General features: G+C 49.5%; 2 protein-coding genes across 3 annotated transcripts; one reads left to right on the forward strand and one right to left on the reverse strand.

Annotated features, from left to right (window-relative positions):
* The first annotated feature begins 169 nt into the window (after nucleotides 1–169).
* On the forward strand, nucleotides 170–7,434 carry NKRF (NFKB repressing factor). Its single transcript, XM_068697591.1, has 3 exons — nucleotides 170–584; nucleotides 3,688–3,809; nucleotides 5,054–7,434. Exons 1-3 carry the CDS (start codon nucleotides 352–354, stop codon nucleotides 7,042–7,044), a joined length of 2,346 nt encoding a protein of 781 aa, XP_068553692.1. The 5' UTR covers nucleotides 170–351; the 3' UTR covers nucleotides 7,045–7,434.
* Nucleotides 7,435–10,389: 2,955 nt separating this feature from the next.
* UBE2A (ubiquitin conjugating enzyme E2 A) lies at nucleotides 10,390–18,379 on the reverse strand. 2 transcript variants are annotated; one of them, XM_068697629.1, is made up of 6 exons: nucleotides 18,133–18,368; nucleotides 17,709–17,789; nucleotides 17,583–17,608; nucleotides 13,286–13,375; nucleotides 12,219–12,307; nucleotides 10,390–11,824 (listed from the first exon to the last, which is right to left on the reverse strand). In XM_068697629.1, the coding sequence occupies exons 1-6, from the start codon at nucleotides 18,174–18,176 to the stop codon at nucleotides 11,696–11,698; spliced, it is 459 nt and encodes a 152-aa protein (XP_068553730.1). In that variant the 5' UTR covers nucleotides 18,177–18,368; the 3' UTR covers nucleotides 10,390–11,695. The 2 variants fall into 2 exon arrangements, with proteins under 2 accessions (XP_068553730.1, XP_068553731.1); XM_068697630.1 differs by lacking the exon at nucleotides 17,583–17,608 and having other exon boundaries at nucleotides 13,286–13,401; nucleotides 18,133–18,379.
* Between the last annotated feature and the right edge of the window lie 11 nt (nucleotides 18,380–18,390).

Genomic DNA, 18,390 nt, shown 5'->3' on the forward strand with positions numbered 1-18,390 from the left:
CGTGGCCGCTGCGCTCCCTGCGTAAGCCGCCGGGCGGCGCCGTTCCGTGCCGGGACCGGGGCGGGCGGTGGAGTCTCGCGGCTTCTCGCGAGGTTGTGACGCGCGGCCACGTGACGCGGCGGTAACCGGGGGGCCCCCGCGCGGCGCGAGCGCGGCCGGAGCCGGCGAGGGGGAGGGGGAGGGGCGGGGCCGGGGCCGCACCGGGCCGGGGGTGAGGGGGGGGGAGCGCGGGGCCGGGGCCGCACCGGGGCCGTACCGGGACCCCCCCGGAGCCCCGCAGCCGGGCCCGGCCCGTGCCGCACGTGGAGCCCGGGCCCGCCCGGTGCCCCGGAGCGCCTCTGGGCCGCGCCCATGCCCGGCGATTGGGCGGCCGAGGCCTCCGGTTCGATGCCGTCGCCGCCGGTAGCGGAGGAGGTGCCCGAGGCGGTGCTGGAGCAGTGGCGGCAGTACCACGAGAGCGAGCGGCAATGGGCGCTGCGCCGCCGCTTCATCCTCCGCCACCTCCGCGGGTACCCCGGGGCCGCCATCGACCAGCTGCTGGCGCTGTCCGTGCTCTGGGCCAACCACGTCTTCATGGGATGCAGGTCGGTGGGGCGGGGGGGGCCCTGAGGGGACGGGGAGGGGGCTGAGGGGAAGGGAGAGGGTCCTGAGGTGGGGGGGGGGTCCCTGAGGTAATGAGGGGGGCTCTGAGGTGGAAGGAGGGGGCTGAGGTGAAGGGAGGGGGTCCTGAGGTAACGGGGGGGAGCTGTGAGGTGTGTGGGACTCCTGAGGTGGAGGGGGGGGTCCTGAGGTGAAGGGGGGAGACCCTGAGGTAATGGGGGGGGGCTGCTGAGGTAAAGGGGAAGGTTCTGAGGGGAAAGAGGGATATGAGGTGTTTGGGACCCCTGAGGTGGAGCTGGGGGGAGCCCTGAGGTGAACGTAGGGGTCCCTGAGGTGGTGGACCCCTGAGGTAAGGGGGGGCACTGAGGTGAGGGGGTCCCTGAGGCGATGGCTCCCCGAGGAGCCCCGTGGCCATGCCCTGGCTGTGCCAGGCCCCAGCCCTGCTGTCAGGCCCATCCCGGCCCCCTGAGCACAGCCCCGGGGGGTTTGGAGAGGACCTGGGGCAGGGAGAGGACGTGGCGAGCAGTAGAGGAGGAGCAGGGCACTAGGAAAGCGCAGATATATTTTGTGTTTTGGAAGTAGGTGTTGGTGTTGTGCTCCTGAGGGCTTTTGAAGCACGTGGCAGGGTGCCTTGTGGCTTAATTGAGAAGAAAGCGTCCCTGCAAGCGTAAAGCAGCCCTTACCACCCCCTTAGCGCCCGGTTTGGTGCTCTCTGAGAGGGACAGGCCCAGCAAGTGGAAGAGGTTTCCCACCTTCACCAGCATCGCTGCTGAGGTGCAGAAACAACCAGTCAGGCTCTGGGGTCACCAGAAAGCTCACACATCCCGCCTGGCACTTCTGGTGCTGGGGCTGGTGTCCTGCTGGACACGAGGCAGGAGGGACAGTTCGTGACTGCAGTTAATTGTGCAGCGGCAGGAGAGGGACCTGTGAGCACTGAAGGGCACAAAGCTTTACTTCTGTTAACGTTACTATCCCAGAGTCTTGTTGGGCAATGCATCGTCCACAGAGATCCAAGCTGACTTCTCTAAGTCTTCTCCTTTTACTCTGTGATCCAAGTACTAAACCATTCTGCTCTGTGAGCATTAAAGTTGCCCTTAGTGTTAAAGTAGTTTCAATTTCTAAAAACTTTAGATTATTCAGATTGAGGGTATCGTTTTCAGACATGGTTTGCTTGGTCTGTGTGTAAGTTTTTATGCTCTCTTAGTGGAGGGCCTTTGTGACGGTGCTTTTGGGAACAGCACTGCTGCAATGTGGACACAGGGCGCTGATAGCAGAAGTGAAGGGCTATATGGCAAGACCTCAAAACATGAAAAATGACCCAAGTTACACCTGTGAGTGCGCATACTTTCCCTGATGAACCTCTTTAGCAGCAGCTCTCAGGGGAGACACAAGCAATAGGTTTACGCACGCTGTGCAGAGTTGATATCAGTAAGGAGATTTCCCCAAAGCTTGTGTTGTACACAAACCTGCATGGGCCCAGCGAGCACAGCGCTGCCAGGGAGCAGGTGGGAGCTTTATGCAGAGCTGCTCTGTAAAGTGAATAACTTGAAGGCTGGGAGAGTTCTGTTGTTTTCTTTTTTAAATCTTTTTTTGTATGTGTGTGTGTGTGTTTTTTTTTTTATCGTTGGTCGCATGACAGCTGAAGACCACCTGCTTGTCAGAGTTAACACAAATCAGAGTCTTTGCTGATGAAACCTGAGGGAGTGTTCTGTTGGAGGATTGTCTGGAGGACGTCCAGAGGCCTTAGAAAATGTGGTCTGTAGGGAAGCAGTTAAATAACAGCGTTAGAGGTAGCTGTACCATGGGGGAAATAACCCGTTATGCTGGGATCAGGACAGGGGGTAGCGAACTTAAACCAAAGCAGGCAGACTTCAGTTAGGCATCGGAGGCACAGCATTCGTCTGCCTCCACATGCAGCCTGCACGAGGTGAGATTGCAGCAGCCAGGTTAGGTGAACACGTGCCGGGACAGGTCTGCTCTTCCTCTGGCAGAAATCTGAGCCCCGGTGCTCACAGCTGGTTCAGTGGTGGTGTTGCTGGCTGCTGTCTCTTGAAGATGAGCTGCTTGTGGAGCAGGTGCATGGTTGCCTTTTCTCCTTTCTGAGCCCCAGCACAAAGCTGTCTGAGTCTAGTTTTGTGCCATGTTTGTAAGCTTGCATCAGTTAGAAAGTGTTTTTTTTTTTTTTTTTTTAATTTTCTTGCTCAGATTCAGCCTTGCAAATGGTTTGAAAACGTGACAAATCTTAGAAGTAATGGGATGCTCAGAGGGTCGGGGATGTACAGCCGAGCAGGATGTTTCACAGTGCACGTCCTGCCTCCACAGAGCTGCAGCAGGGTGCAGGCTTTGCACAGAGCTTGTGGCGGCTGCCTCGCCTCTTTCATGGCTCAGGGATTGAAAACTTTTCATGGACAGCTCCCAAGCTAAAACCGAGTACAGTTTTTTAGAGAGTGGCTGATAAAGGCAGAGGAGTGCCTTTGTCACCTGACAGCCGTGACTTTGGGATTGGTGACGTGCGGGCTGCGGCTGTTGACCTGGGCAGGAACCTCAGTGCTTGGCTCACTGCCCGCTGAGACGCCACCTCCTCCATCCCCCTCAGTGATCCTTGCAGCCTTGCCAAGTGCTGCATTTAGGCAGATAATGCATATATGTTAAAGTTTTAAACCCCCTGGGTTGGGTGGCTGCTCTGCTTGTTATTCACAGATGGGTTCACCGGGGACCAGGCAACTTGCTCGCAGCTCTCCTGCCCCAGCCTCGCTGTGCTGGTGTCAGGCTTTGGTCAGTGCTCAGGTCCTTTGCTAGTGCTGGAGCAGGGTGAGGGGCTCTGTAGGATCACGTTCAGTGTCTCAGACAGCTGTAGTTTTTTTTTTTTTTTTCCACAATAAAAGGTCCTGCTTATCGTGCAGGCTGTTTTTAAAAGACATGTTTTTATTCTGGCTGACCTGTCTGCCTGGGGTGAGTGCTGGGACCCTCACTGACACAAAGACTCGGGGTGATTTAGGCTCGGGAGCAGGTGCAGGAGGGCTCGGTTTGAGGCCGGGTGCCCCCGCGGGAGCAGTTGTAACGCGCTGTGCTGTTGGATCCACGCAGATACGGCTCGCAGGTGATGGAGAAGGTTCTCAAGATGGCCGAAGGCATCGACATCGGGGAGATGCGGACGTTCGAGCTCGTCCCTTGCAGGAAGCTGAAGAGGCAACTCTCTCCTCCCGACAGTGAGTACCTTGTCCCTGTCCCTACTCGGGTGTGCAGACAGTGGGGTGGCGTGGGCCCATAGCAAGCAGAAGAGGGACTGGGTTGGTCTCTGTTGGACTGCAGCTGTTTCCCCTCTCTGCCATGTCACAGGGTCTAATTCACACAGAGGTCTCATTTTGCTTAGGGAATTTTTATTGAAATTGCCATGTCATAGATTTTTGCTAATGATAGCGTTAGGGAGTTGGATCTGTGTCATTAACTAGCTCTGATTGTCCTTTGCTGTAGTGAGGGGTGGTGTTGTCACCTGAGATGGGGTTGTACATGTGCATGGAGGTGTGGAATTCAGCTTTCTGGGTTTGAGGGAGGGCCTGCCTAGAGCCTGGCTGTCAGGACTGGCCTGGAAGAGTCTTGGGTAGCTCAAGAGCTGCTGTGCTGCTGAGGGCCTTTAGATGCTGCTGCAGTGCAGAAATCCAAGTACCAAGCTGAACAAGAAACGTAAACCTTGCTGTAAGTCATCAGCACTGTGACAACCGAAGGACTGAACACATGTAAGAGCTTTGTCACCTCATCGGAGTGCCTGTTTTTGCTGCATGTGAAGTGCTTTTTTCAGCGGCACTGAACTAGGTTACGATAAATGTGCTGTGGTAGCCCAGGCAGCTGTTACCTGACCTGCACCACAGCTGCACACGCTGGCACTGCATCAGGCAGCTTGTTCCAGGGTGCCGAGGTGGCCTTCTCCTCTGCTGAAATCATATCCATGTACCACTTAGCGTGCGGGGGCTCAATCTTTTGCAGTAGATGCCTTGTGTAGCCGTCTTTTCGAGGTAGAGCCACAGAATTATCGGCTGTTCTGGCATTTCTGCAGTAGCTGTGTGTACCAGGATGCTGTGCTTCATTCACATCTCTCTTCGTGAAGAAATGAGGTCTGTCAGTAATGTGGATTCACTTCAGAAATGGTTCGTTGAGCCATGCTGGGGGGCAGAGCAAGTGATTCAGACCTAAAATCCATGCAGCTAAATGTGTAGAGGTTTTTGTATGGTAGTAGTGGATCTGGGGATATCCCTGAAGTGACCTGCCCACAAATTAATGTTCTGTTTTGATCAGTTGCAAGCGTCTCCAGAAGGAAACCTTTTGGTTTGTGGCTAAGGGAGAATCCTGTGTTTGAACCCTGCATGCTCCTCCTGGAGATGGCTCTGTGAAGACGTTGTCTCCCTGTCACAGCACATATTTATTGATAATCTTTGAATTTTCTTCTATCCCGCAGGTCCAGAGCCGGACCAGGTTCCTGAGCCTCCCAAAAAGATGGCCCCAAGGTTCCGGGTGCGACCGCGTTTTGAACCCATCCACTTCGTGACCAGCGCAGAGAAAGACAAGAAGAAGGAGGATCCTCTGGATAACCAAATGCAGGAAGTGAACCAGGAGGCAAATACCAACAGTGTGGCACAGCCAGCTGCGAACTGTACAAATTCTCCCTTAAGGAACGCGCAGGAGGTGGATCCCCAGCTCTCCAACACGGCTGGGTTTGGCTTTGCCAGCCAGCCAGCAGCAGCCAGTAAGGCTGTGAACAGTGTGGACACTACCACAAGTGGCGCGTTGCAGGTTTCTGTTTCTCCTTCAGCTGTCCAGTCTGCGTCAGAGACCTTCCCTCCATCAGCTATAATGCAGAAGCAGAGCTTTATCGAGAAACTGTCAGCAGCTGTCTGGAAAAACCTTGCTAACCCAGATGCAAACACCGGGACTGAAAAAATTAACTATACGTATCTTCTGACGCGTTCGATTCAGGCCTGCAAGACAAATCCTGAATATATTTATGTTCCTCTGAAAGAAATCGCTCCTGCCGACCTCCCGAAGAGTAAGAAGCTCCTAACGGATGGCTTCGCATGTGAAGTACGATGTCAGAACGTCTACCTGACCACCGGTTACGCGGGCAGCAAAAATGGGTCCCGGGACCGAGCCGCAGAGCTGGCAGTCAGGTTGCTGCAGAAGTCTGTAGAAGTCAGGGTCGTTCAGCGCAAGTTCAGACACACCTACCACGAAGACCTGGTGGTGTGCGAGGCAGGCGTGAACCGCACGGATTTCCCTCCGGCTCTCAAACCTCACGAGGAGTTTGTGGTGGCCAACAGGGACTGCGTCCCCATGCAGCCTGGTTCTGAGTCTGTGAAAAATACCCCCAACACCAGCAAACACTGGACTAGTTTTGTCCTCACGGAGAACGCTAGCGATTCGATAGGAATCCTTAACAATTCAGCCTCGTATAATAAAATGTCTGTTGAGTATAAATATGACTTAATGCCCAACCGCATGTGGCGCTGTCGAGTGTATCTACAAGATCACTGCCTAGCCGAGGGATTCGGTACCAAGAAGACCAGCAAGCACGCGGCAGCCGACGAGGCCTTGAAGATTTTGCAGAAGACACAGTCAAATGTAACTGCCATCAAAGTGACGCAGGTTCAGAAAGTGGGCTGCTCCTCGCGGGGTTCCGGAAGGAAGAAGGACCTGAAGGACCTGGTGGTTTACGAGAACTCGGATAACCCGGTGTGCACGCTGAACGACACCGCGCAGTTCAACAAGATGACAGTAGAGTACGTCTTTGAAAGGATGACTGGCATGCGATGGAAGTGCAAGGTGCTGCTCGAAAACGAATTCATCGCGGAAGCAGTTGGAGTGAAGAAATCTGTCAAGCATGAGGCAGCAGAGGAAGCCGTGAAAATCCTCAAAAAGACTCAGCCGACTGTTGTTAATAACCTGAAGAAAGGCACAATTGAAGACGTCATCTCTAGAAACGAGATTCAGGGTCGGTCAGCAGAAGAGGCTTTCAAGCAGAAGATCAAAGAAGACAACATTGGGAATCAAATTTTAAGAAAGATGGGCTGGACAGGTGGTGGCCTAGGGAAAGACGGTGAAGGAATCAGAGAGCCTATTTCAGTAAAGGAGCAGTTTAAAAGGGAAGGACTGGGGCTTGATGTGGAAAGGGTAAATAAAATCGCTAAAAGAGACATCGAACAGATCATTCGAAACTATGCACGCTCAGAAAGTCACGTTGACTTGACGTTCTCTACAGAACTGACGAACGACGAGCGGAAGCAGATACATCAGATTGCCCAAAAATACGGTCTTAAGAGTAAATCTCACGGGCAGGGCCACGACAGGTACTTGGTGGTAAGCAGAAAGCGGCGCAAGGAGGATCTCATAGACCAGCTGAAGCAAGAAGGCCAGGTTGGGCATTACGAGCTGATCATGCCTCAGGCAAACTGAGGTTAGGTGTCCGACTTCACTGGTGGGAGTAGCAATGAACTGAAACTTCTAGACACCCGATGAAAGAAAGATGCTGCATTTTCTTGTTGCGGGATATATTAACATTGAAATCTTTTACCTTGCTCATACAATTTCGGAAATGTTACTAGTCAATTAGGACTGACCGAGTTCTGTTCAAGTGTATTAGCACAGCCCCAAACCAGTAGTGCTATTACTGTATGTCTTTGATATTACTTGCTCCCTCACATTTTAATAGTTTTGTAATAGCAAAAACACACGTCCAACCAGAAGGAATTTGACACCATTTAAAATTATAGTTTCCTTATTCTTTTTGTCTGAGAAAGGAAAAGGAAAAAAAAAACTTTTTTTTTTTTTTTACAACAACAAAAATTAATGAAAAGCAAAGGAAATGCAGTTTGGAGGAATAAACCTGTATGTAAAGTTGGTATTAATGACAATAAAAATACAGCTTTATTTCTGGAAAAAAAAAAACAACCACAAGATTTGTCACGTGTTGTGTTGGGGGAAAAAAAAAAGTGTGAAAACTGGATTTATTCTTGAGAAACATATCTATGGTACAGTCATATTTGTCTCTGCTGTGTATGTATGTAGAGGTGTCCTTAACCAGCTTACAGTTCTGTTCACAGGTTCCTACCTTGTGTCTCCCATACTGAAAGTCACTGAAAGCACCTTAGCCATGAGTGTGTTGAACGTAGGTAATTCCAGTGGATTTTTACTTCGCAGCACTACTTGACACATGTGCAAATGCCACAGTAATGTGTGAAATACAAACTGAGTGGTAAATGCAGAGCCCACGCGTCAGAGATGCTCATGGGGACTGTTGCATAACTTATTTTTTTACTTTGAATATAAGCTCTTTAATCCTGAGCAAAACCAATTCTGTGCCTAATCATTTCTCTGCTCGCTTAATTTAATGTACCTGTGCTTGTGTACGTTGAGGGCAGTTCTTGAGTAAACTGCGTGGTGCTGCTCAGAGGTGTGTGAGCGCAGCATCTCACTGGGAGCGTGGAGCACTCCTCTCCTTGCCTGGGGAGCAGGCTGCGGCGCTGCACCACACACGGAGCCTCCGGCCTCGGAGGAATGCCTGCTTCATGCCTGGAGATGTGGAGGTTGAGGATTGACCTTGGAAAAGCCAAGTGTAAGATTTGCTCAGAGATGCTGTTTGTTGTTTTTTTCTGTGACCAGTGGGGACGGCTGATGGTTCTGTAGCACAAATACAATCAAAATGAAGTATTTCTTCACCTGTTCGCCTGATGGTTTATGTCCCAGTTACAGCTTTTGGTTTCCTGCTTCCCGTATTTGCCTCTTCATCTCTTTGCATTGTCCTACATATTTTTTCCACCTCTTACGCTGTTGTTTTTTTTTTTTTTAATACTCTTGGCACTGAGGAGAGGGTGACTGACCCCTGCTGATGAAACAGAAGAGCCAGGAGGTGACGTGCAGCTAGAGACATTTTCATCGTAGCAGTGTGAAAAGGAAGAGGTTGCCCTGGAAGAATTCCAGTTCCAGGTAAGCATCCCCTCCTGTCTTTAACTGGGTGGCTTCAGCACAGCTTCTGTTAGCTTGGGCTTCTGAAGTAAGATGCTGTTTTTGAAGAAAAATAATCTGGTAAAAAAATCTGAAAGGGTCCTCTTTTTATTTGTGCACTGCTCCCTCTCCTTCTGAATTCTGCTCCCGGGGAGGCTGGGCTATAGCAGATGGCAGTGTAGGAGTGTGGAAGAAGCCTGGTACTTCCTGGGCAGATATTCCTGCAAGCAGGAGTGCGGCTCCCCCTCCCTAACTCGGTTATCAGCAGGTCTTAAAGCTTGGTGACAACAGGCAGGGTGGTGAGAGCACTAGTGCGGTATTGGGGCTGAAAAATGTCTTTTTGCTGAGCAGTAGGGGGCAGAGGATAACTGTAATGGTACCATAACAGTTACTGAGCAACACGGAGTCTGCAAGGTGGTGGTGGTGGTTTTATTCTCTCCTGGGTAGCACCCTGGGCTTTTAGGGCCTGAAGTCTTTGCCCAGTGGGGTAGCGCTGTGCGGGCCCTTTCTGTTGCCTTCCTGCTTGCTGGTGGATGTTTGGCCGGCTGGGCATCAGCTGTTGGCAGTGAAGAACTGCTGCCTGCTCCAGCTCCTGTTCGTGCAGCTTGCTGGAGCCAGCACTGCATGGTTTAATGTTGAGTTAGTGGATGAAGGACTGGCATTGGAAAGGAGTAAAGGTGAGGTTCTTGCACCTCTGTGCTCATGTTTCTGGCTGCCTTAGAGTCTATGCTTTTATTTTAGTGACTAGCAAGACAAACACAAAAATGGAAGGACTGCTATGAGATCAGAATGACTTGGGCCATTCAGAAAAGCAGAATGAGCTACAGATGGTACTGAGGAAATGGCTACGAGCCTTCATGCGCCTTTTGGTTGGCTTTGGGCTTTGCTGGCAGTGGGGCTGTTTTGCACTGGTGTAATTTGGTGTAACCAGATGCTTGTTCTTGACTTGGGCAAGTTGTGCACAGGGAATGCTAAAGAAACTAATTGAGGCAGACTCACTGTGTCCATAAGAGCCTATCGGGTCTAGTGCATAGAGTTGAATCCTCTCTCGACCTCTCATAGTTTTTTTTGTGACTGATAAAGCTGCTGGTTCAAGGGTCCAGAAAAGCTACTGTCCTTTAGGAACACTAGCAAGGATCACTGAGTAGGACTTCAGTGGTGAAAAGCTGTGCTGTGTAAGACAAAAGGCCTTTTCCAGGGGAGAAGTGTTAGCACAGAAGCATTGGCACAGGAGAAGAGGTGTAAAGCCTGATAGATATCTTTTGAAGAAGCTGGCAGCTTCTGTCTTACTGGTGGAGTTAAGGCACAGGAGCAGCTTGTGTTGTATGCCATTTTGAATCCTATTCTCTCCTAGACAGGCATGAAGTAGAAATATGATTCCCCTAACAATTAGTTATGGAAGGTTTTAAGTTGCTGTTAATAACTTACAATAGGTTTGTTTTTGTGGGTTTTTGGTGTTTGTTTGTTTGGTTTTTTTTAAACAGCTTACTACTAATAGGAATGGAATGGTCCTGAGCCTTCTGTGTTTTTCTTGATAGGATTTGTGTCTGTTTTTTCATTTCTCTGCTCGCTAGTTGATCCTGACCTGTCTTTCCTCCTTTGTTCTCCAGGCCTCCTTGATCTAGCTGGAAGGGCTTATTTTGTTTTCTTTGCAAGGTGGATGTAGAGCTTGGCCTGAGCACCACAGCTCCTGCCCAAAAGGTAAGCAAGTATTTTATAGCCTGGGTTGTAGAAATCAACAGCTTCTACCTGACACTTCCTATCATCCCAAGTAAAATAATCACAGTTGTACACCTCTTGCCTATTTATACAATAAGCATTAAGGTTACACTTTTATTTACAAGTTTTGAAAAATGTACAGTTTCTTACATGGGTTACTTGTGCAAAGTTATACTTCTCAACTAACAGACCAATGTGTACACAAAAGACACTGGAACAGTGGACAACACAACTGGAAGGTTTCATCCCACACTGCTGCTTAAGGTACTGTATCCAAATGTACTAACTTAGCCTTACAGAAAAGTGAGTCTGGACTTAGAACTGTTTTTTTCAGAGTTGAAAAAAATACTTTCATAAAATGGAAGGAAAACTAACTCAAGCATGCAGCAGTAGCTCACGTAAACCACACAATCAACAAAGAACAGGAACTGCAGAGACTACCCCATACTTTATTCAAACTTTCCACAAGGCAAAGTTGGATCCCAAAGAACTTATCTTTCTCAGATAAAGATGAGGGGAAGGAGAAAGACACTGAAAGAGTAACTCCACCTCTGAAACACTTCAGGCTTTACCTCTTCCTGAATTGGGAAAGTCTCTCACTCAGAATACCACAGCTCCACCTGCTTTTGTCCAGTAATGTCAGCAACAAGACTATAGAAACTTATTTAAGCAGTCTCTATAGGCATGTCCTTTAACACACTATTTAAAATAAAAAAACAGGGTTTGTTTCTCACCCTCAGCAAAGATGAAAGTACCACAACTGTAGTGATTTATGTATACCTGTACATAAATCCTGCATGGGAGGTGCAGAAGTGACTAGCATTCCATGGTCTTACTAATCGAATGGCAATTGGTTTAGCTGTTTGTTTTTTTTCATAAGTAAGGAGTTGATAAACCAATACAAATGGGAAACAAGGTTATTTCTTCACTCAGTACTTACAAATGCAGTGGGGTCTAAACCAATGGTAAATGACCAGCCTGGACAGATCAGCACTTTAGTAATATCAGTTAAAAAATGTGTATGTATATAAACATCCCTTTTATCAAGCTACACATAAGCATCACTGTGTATAACACAATTACAATTAAAAGCTTAGTGTACACTACAGAAATGCACAATACTGCCCTAAGACTGGAGAGGGACCACAGAAAATGAATTCAGCATCAGTAATTCTTTTGCAAGTAACCCAAGTACAGTACATTTGACTTCAAAGTGGGTGCTTTCTGATGTCCAAGGAGAAGAAGCTTCAGCAAGGGAGGGTGGCAACAGCACAACAGCTATTCTGCTTTCAAAGTAAATGCAGTGATGCTAGGAGGAAGAAGATGACTCAGACACTTCATGTATTTTCCTCATCACCAGAGTGTTCATTTGCATCATCCTGGGTCAACAATCACGCCAACTCTGTTCTACTATTGCAGAAACCCGTTTTTCATATTCCCGCTTATTCTCTTGGTATAGCTGAGCTGCCTGGCTGTTTGCTGGACTGTTAGGATTTGGCTCATCCAATAGAGACTGTGCAAAAAGAAAAAGACTCTTAGACACATGACAGCACGTAGGGTTTCAGCAACATACTCATTAAGCTATCCGTAGTTCTAGTAGGAGCACAGAAGTTCAGTTAGCTGTAGGTGAGATACATTGCATTATTCCAGTTGGACATTATTATAAGCACTGTCTTTACAATGCAGCAGTACCCGAGCAGTGGAATCACTGGATGTACCCCTGCAGTGACCACTGTGTGCCAGTAAATCTAGAATTTACACGTGGTAAGCATTCATACTTTAACAAACATCAACACGTAGCTGCTGTACTGGCTATCAGGAACCAAAACACTTTTCCTGAGCTTTTTTTTTTTTTATCGTCTAAGCATCCTAATTTCATTCTGCCTTTTCATGCAGCATTCTTTTACCTGTATGGATGTTAAGATGGAGGAGACATCGTAAGTAGGACTCCAACGATTCTGAAGAATATCCAGACATATACTACCATCTGCATAGACTAGAAAAGGTTCAAGAAGAATGGCTTAAAACAGAAGTTGTACAGCTACTCAATTTTTCTTAGTATTGCCTGATCCTAAAAAATCTAGGTACTGACAAACAGTACAGAAACCAGTAGTGTTTGAGACTTAAATCGACCAGACAAGCCTGCATGTAGGACGAGATGAAGCTTGTCACTGGCAGCTGCCTCAAACCCTGCTCATTCTTCAATAGCAAGCTTCTCTGTGACACTGCAACCACCACTACAGAAAGGATGAAAACCATGAAGATTTAAAGCAAAGAATTTATGTAACTCACATGGGAACCAAATCAAGACCACTTCTTTGAAGAGCAATTTACAGAGGAGGTTCCCCTGGAAAGTACCTACAGCAGTCAGTGCCTGGGCACCTCTCATGACAGCTTCTAAAGAACCTTCCCTTGGTGCACTTAGACCACACATGCTTAACTTGCTACATTTGAAAGTTTCAGGTACTTCTTCATGAAGCTAGTATTTGTTCAGAGACAAGGAACCAACCTTCTAATTACCAAGGGAGGGGCTTAATTAAGTGATCTTACTATTACTGGATTACTGGCTATGGTTGGAAACTAGTACTGCATCTCAAGGTATAGCATGCATACAGGCAGCCATTTCTGGAAAAATAAGTGGTACCAGACAACTGCATTCAGGTCATTTTGATATGCACGCAGTATGTATAGACAAAAGTTGAAGGCACCTGCTATTTAGGTACAAAGTATTCTGTTGGATTTAACAACAGATGGTTGAGAGAACAGACTCAAAAATACTGTGCTGTGTCACCTGAAAGCACAGACTGCTCTTACTGCACCCTTAGTCTCAAGCCTGAGCTCTGCTCACACACACAGCCCTCATCAAAACCCCACAGAACCACACTGGAATGGTGCTCGCTTATTAAGTAGTCCCTTTCTACAGCACTTAGAGAAAGCTGTAATTAAAATACGTAGATAGTGTGTAAGTACTTACCATTTGGATGGAACATTTTAGAGACAAATCTAACAGTAGGTGGTTTGTTAGGATATTCCTCTGTGAATTCTATTGTAAGTTTGAAAGTTCCTGCAGGTGAAAGAGAGACAGGTAACCTTTAGTCAAAATGAATTTACACAAGGGATGAACAAGTACCATTCCTCCGTAAGCACACACCAATACAACTGTAATTGTACATACATGCTGGACAAAAATTACAGCTTGCTCAGTCCTACAGTGCTTCTTCTCTCTGCAAAGAGTTCCTCCCTAACTTACTGCTAAAAAGGGCTTAAATTTCAAGGCAATACATATATTTTTTAAATCAACGACTGCTCCCATCATGAGATCATTTTGTAAAAAAGCAGTATTGCAAGCAACATTCACGTTGGAAATTTTAAAAACCACAATCTGATCATCTACTTCATGTTCAATGGTCGCCTTTTGAGCATGGTTCATTAAGAGGGGTCAGAAAACTGTATAATTAAGTCCCAGTCCAACTGATCCAACAGCCTGCATCAATGTAAGTTGTTTTAGCCCTTCTCCTCAGGCTACACTAATCAAAAAATCAGAAGTCTGTCAACTAACCTGCCTGGCTGTGGCATCAAGGGAGCAGGCACTGCTAGCGAGTCCCATCAGTAACCAAGGCCCTCCACCCTTCCCGTACCATCATGTCAGACCACCCAAGCCTGGCTATGTTGTGTGAGAAATACCTGGGGCACCCCTGTACCACTGCATAGCTCTCCTGCAGGAGGAATGCACCTTACAGGAACAGCTATAACAAGCTGCCACAGCAAATCTACCACTTCTTTTTTCTCCCCCTTAAAGATTTCAACCTCTTTTCCTTTTTTCCCCAATCAGTAAGGGTCTGTAGTATTTCCCAGGGGCTACTTCCTTTGTAAGGACAAAAACCACAGCATTGAGTTACAAGAAATGAAGGTCACTGCTTTGACATTCCCGTTTGCATATGAAGACAGAGTACAGATGCTTCAGAGCTTTCTGTACAGCAGTGGAAAGTCTGTCCTAAAAATAAGTTTTTGCATGTTTGTTTTTTATTAGCAGCCTACCAACATGGGAGCACAGGGATAGCAGCATACAATCTCCCTGTAAAACAACTAGAACAGCCGTTTTCTGAACAGCAGAAGTCCTAAGTAAGTGCGAGTCTGCAGTGGGGCTTTATAGTTTTAGTCCTGCTCATCCAGAGGCAAAGAAACAGATCTGAGATCAGCTTGAAATCAAACCCTGGAAAGACTGCAACAACTTCGCTAGCTGCAAACATCTTCCCAGGACTACCTGTCCTTCCCAACACAGTGACAGTCCCAGGCAACGCGAGCACTTTAGAATCAAGTACTGGGAGAACTCCCAGTGCTCTCCATCCCAGCTCCAGCTCTCAGTAGCCTCTTTATGCGCTACTAAAGCAGGCACTTCTGTGGGAGAGTGACTAAGCAAGCAGTAGGCTGGAGAAAACCATCAGATAATAGAGTTCAACAAGCACACTCCAGAAAATGTTATTTTAGAACACTGACTGAAGTGGGAGCAGAAGGGACAGATCAGATAGCCAAAGAAGAGTATTGAGGGCAGCCTGCTCTCGGAATCCATTTAAAGCTACTAAAAGAAAGGGAAGCCACCTGTCCCAGCAGGGGCACGACAGCATTACTTTTACACAAACCTGAGCTAGACAGCTTCCAGCTGGCACATCTCCCCACTCAGATTCTCAAGGCAAGACCCAGAGAAGCAATGGCTCTGTAGAAGACCCCCACGTCATGCACTGAAATCCACATTCCTTAGGTGAGGAACAAGCCATATGGAGGGCAAACGGGCTGCTGTCTGTTCTAGCTGCCTGCCTGATGGCAGAGAGGCAGGGCACGACGTTAGCTGTTACTGAACTCTCCTCTCGAGCCAGGAACCCCGCACTAACCACAACATCATAATTCAGTTTCAGAGGAACAGGACTGAAGGACTGGGGAAACCTGGGCTTCCATCAGTGGCAGCGTTACCACGTTACGTGCCACAAGCACAGAGATTCTGGGAAACACGGTGAAGGGTAGGATAAATGTCCCTGAGGTCCTACTGCAGACACCTGCAATTGAATCCTCTTAAACCAGAAGATGGAAGGTAGGCTGCTGATCTAAATTAGTAGTTGCTCCAAGGCCGAGTCAGCCTGCACACCAAGATGTGAAAACACCCTCTGAAGTCTGGGGGTGGAGGGAACGGAGGGCTGTTGGCAGCATTCTTCTGCACAGCAAGCAAGCAGATGTGCTCGAGCCTAGGGATTTCAGTTCAGACAAAGCTACAAAGCCTCAGAAGCTGACAGTGGAGAAGGGCCTCACCACAGTGAGAATGAAGAACTGTAATTCCCACACTGTTGAGATTATTACACCTCCAGTACAACTAAATCTTTTCACAATCTACTTTCACAAGAATTAAGGTATCTGAAGTCCAACAGTGTCACTGGGGAGTGACAGAGACTGAACACGAGAACACGGAGTGACTTCTGAAAGATACTGCCCGGCAAAAGGTTTCCCAAGAAGGGTTACGGAACCCCAGCAGGGGTCTGAACAAAGAACAGCTCAATGCTGTTAGATGAAAGGTTCCTTGGTTTCACCTACATTAAGCTTAACCAGATCCAAACTGTGCTGCCATGAGTCCTGTCACCGGAGGGGAAAGCACAGCGCCGGCACCCCTAGCCCCGTATCTCCAGGCTGCACTCAGCCCGTGGTTATCTGGCACGATGTAAGGTATGTCCCAGCGAGACAGAGATAAGCATACCCCACAACACAATGCATTATCTGTTTTCCTGAGCGTGCACTGTGAAAAACACACACTCTGCTACAAAGAGAGCAATCCATCACGCACCAGGACTGTGTAATTAGATCAACCAAAGCAGGAGGACAGCAGAGGCAGACTCAAGCAGTTGTTTGAACTTAAGGCTGCTGCGAGCACAAGGTGCCCCAAGTATCCAAGATAAAGGCACAACAGTGCCACAGAGGAAAGCACAGACACAATCAAAACGTCAGGGCTCTCTGAAGCAGTCTCCAGCTACATGGAAATATATGGAAAACAGCCCTCACAGCACCTGTTAACCTCACACTGCGCCGGAAGAGCCTGAACACGGAAACAACCTGCATTTCACCATGCTGCAAGGAGAGGGCTTCCTGCCTCCAAAGAGCAGAGCACCGAGAGCCTAGGCAGCTCCAGCAACCCTTCACTGAAGTTTAAAGGAGCCCTTAATCCCAAGTTTTTGAGATAATAAAATACATTTATTTGATCTACCTATTCTACAGTCAGTGTTGCAGAATATTCAAGTTCCAAGCATTAGTCTTCTAGCAGAGCTACTCTACCAAATTCCTTAACTAATCCCTTGAAAAAAAAGTAACTGCCTGAAGTGTTTAAAATACACAAAAACTTCACAGAAAACATCTGGCATTTGCAGGCATACCTACAGGTGCTACCTCCAAGGATAAACAGAGACAAAGTAGTTAGCCAAGACCAACGTAACAGTTACGGAGTTTTTCTTATACTTTTGCCATGAGTCACTGAGATCTAGGATTAATTATAGCCTGCACTGAAAGTATCTTAAAAAATGCATCACTGATTTCAGTTGGATGACATTTCATGTCTAACAAGTTTTCACAGAGCTGCTGAAGGATTCACCATAACCCCAAACAGGCACTAGCTGGACACAGCTGTGCTACAAGGACCCATTTAGCCAGCTTTAGAAGTTAAGAAGCCCTTTTAATCTTCAACCCCAAACGACACCCGTTGTAGTGCAGTGAAGTAGATGTCAAGAACAAAAAAGAATTCTGCTCTGGACTTCCTCAAACATCCGACCTGTTTCCTTAAGCAGCTGACTCACATGGGGATTTGTGAAGCACTTTCAGTATCAGAAAAACAAAAACAAAAATGGAATTCAAATAACTTGGAATGACAGCACTTCTGCCCCAGGTCTGACATCGCTCCAAACAGCAGGATCCCCAAAAACACCACCCGGGACTCAACAGAAACCTTAATAAGGCTAAAATAGACCCCAGATCCCCATGTTTAGCAATCAGAAACAAGCCCTGATGTGTTTTTTTTTTGTGTGTTTCTGTAATCCAGCCTGGCGACAGACCTCACCCCTCCTCAGGTCAAGGAAGAAAGCCGGGTTTGGTGGGCGCTGGGTACGGGGGCGTGCAGGCGGCCACCCCCCCTCGTCCCTCCCGTGTCCCCCGGCCACCACCTGTTGCCGAGCCCCCCCCCCAAAGCCCCGGGGCAGGACGCAGCCCCCCGGGGCAGCACGGAGCCCCCCGGCCTCACTCACCGTCCTCGAAGGGGGTCCCCTCGGGCCTGCGGGAGGGAAGCAGAGCACAGCGTTACCGCGGGCGGACCGGCCCCGGGGGGGTAGGGGAGGGGGGGGAGCCCCGCCGCCGCCCCCGGCCCCACTCACCCGAAGATGACGGCGTTCCACACCATGATGTTGTTCTCGGAAGGGGCCCCGCTGACGCCGGCCGGGGGGTCCTCCTGCAGCCTGCGGGCACAGCCGGGCCTCAGCGCCGGGTCCGCGCCCCCCCCCCCACCCCCCCCCCCGCTGTCCCCTCAGAGCCGCCCCCGTCCCCTCCGCTCCCCCCCGCTCCTCCCCCGCCCCTACGCACTCGGCGTAGCCCCGGCAGGTAGCCGCCCGCCGCTGCGCAAACGGCGTAACCCGCAGGCGGGCGGCGCGGCCCGGCGCTACGCAATCTGCGGAGCGCGCCCTGCCCCGCCGCCATGTTGCGCTGCCCCCTCCTCCGCCGCCGGCCGGGCGCGGCGCCCCTCGGCCTCCACAACCCCCCCCCCCCCCCCCTTCCCCGCGCCGCCGCCGCCGCCCCCGCTACCTCTTGAAGTCCCGCATGAGGCGCCGACGGGCCGGGGTAGACATGGCGGCCGCCCCTTACGAATCGCTCATACACGGCCGCGGGCAGCGCGGGGCGCCCGGCAGCGGGAGGCTCGGGCTGAGGCGGCGGCGGCCGGGAACGATCGCGGCCGCTACCACTGCGGGGGGGAAAACGGGGGGGGGAGGGGGGCGCTGAGCGTGGGCTGCGCCGAGCGCTGCGCTGCCGCCGGGCGCTCCCGGCACGTACCAAGCGCCGCGG

This window comes from Anas acuta, chromosome 13 (assembly GCF_963932015.1).
Source record: "Anas acuta chromosome 13, bAnaAcu1.1, whole genome shotgun sequence".
Taxonomy (NCBI): Eukaryota; Metazoa; Chordata; class Aves; order Anseriformes; family Anatidae; genus Anas; species Anas acuta.

Bases quoted from the DNA above. Each gene is read 5' to 3' on its own strand.
- NKRF (XM_068697591.1), top strand. From the start codon at position 352: ATGCCCGGCGATTGGGCGGCCGAGGCCTCCGGTTCGATGCCGTCGCCG. The intron at 585-3,687 runs GTCGGTGGGGCG...GGATCCACGCAG, and splicing joins CACGTCTTCATGGGATGCAG to ATACGGCTCGCAGGTGATGG. The intron at 3,810-5,053 runs GTGAGTACCTTG...TCTATCCCGCAG, and splicing joins GCAACTCTCTCCTCCCGACA to GTCCAGAGCCGGACCAGGTT.
- UBE2A (XM_068697630.1), bottom strand. From the start codon at position 18,176: ATGTCTACCCCGGCCCGTCGGCGCCTCATGCGGGACTTCAAGAG. The intron at 17,790-18,132 runs GTAGCGGGGGCG...CTGTGCCCGCAG, and splicing joins CTCATGCGGGACTTCAAGAG to GCTGCAGGAGGACCCCCCGG. The intron at 13,402-17,708 runs GTGAGTGGGGCC...TTTTGACTAAAG, and splicing joins TGGAACGCCGTCATCTTCGG to GTTACCTGTCTCTCTTTCAC.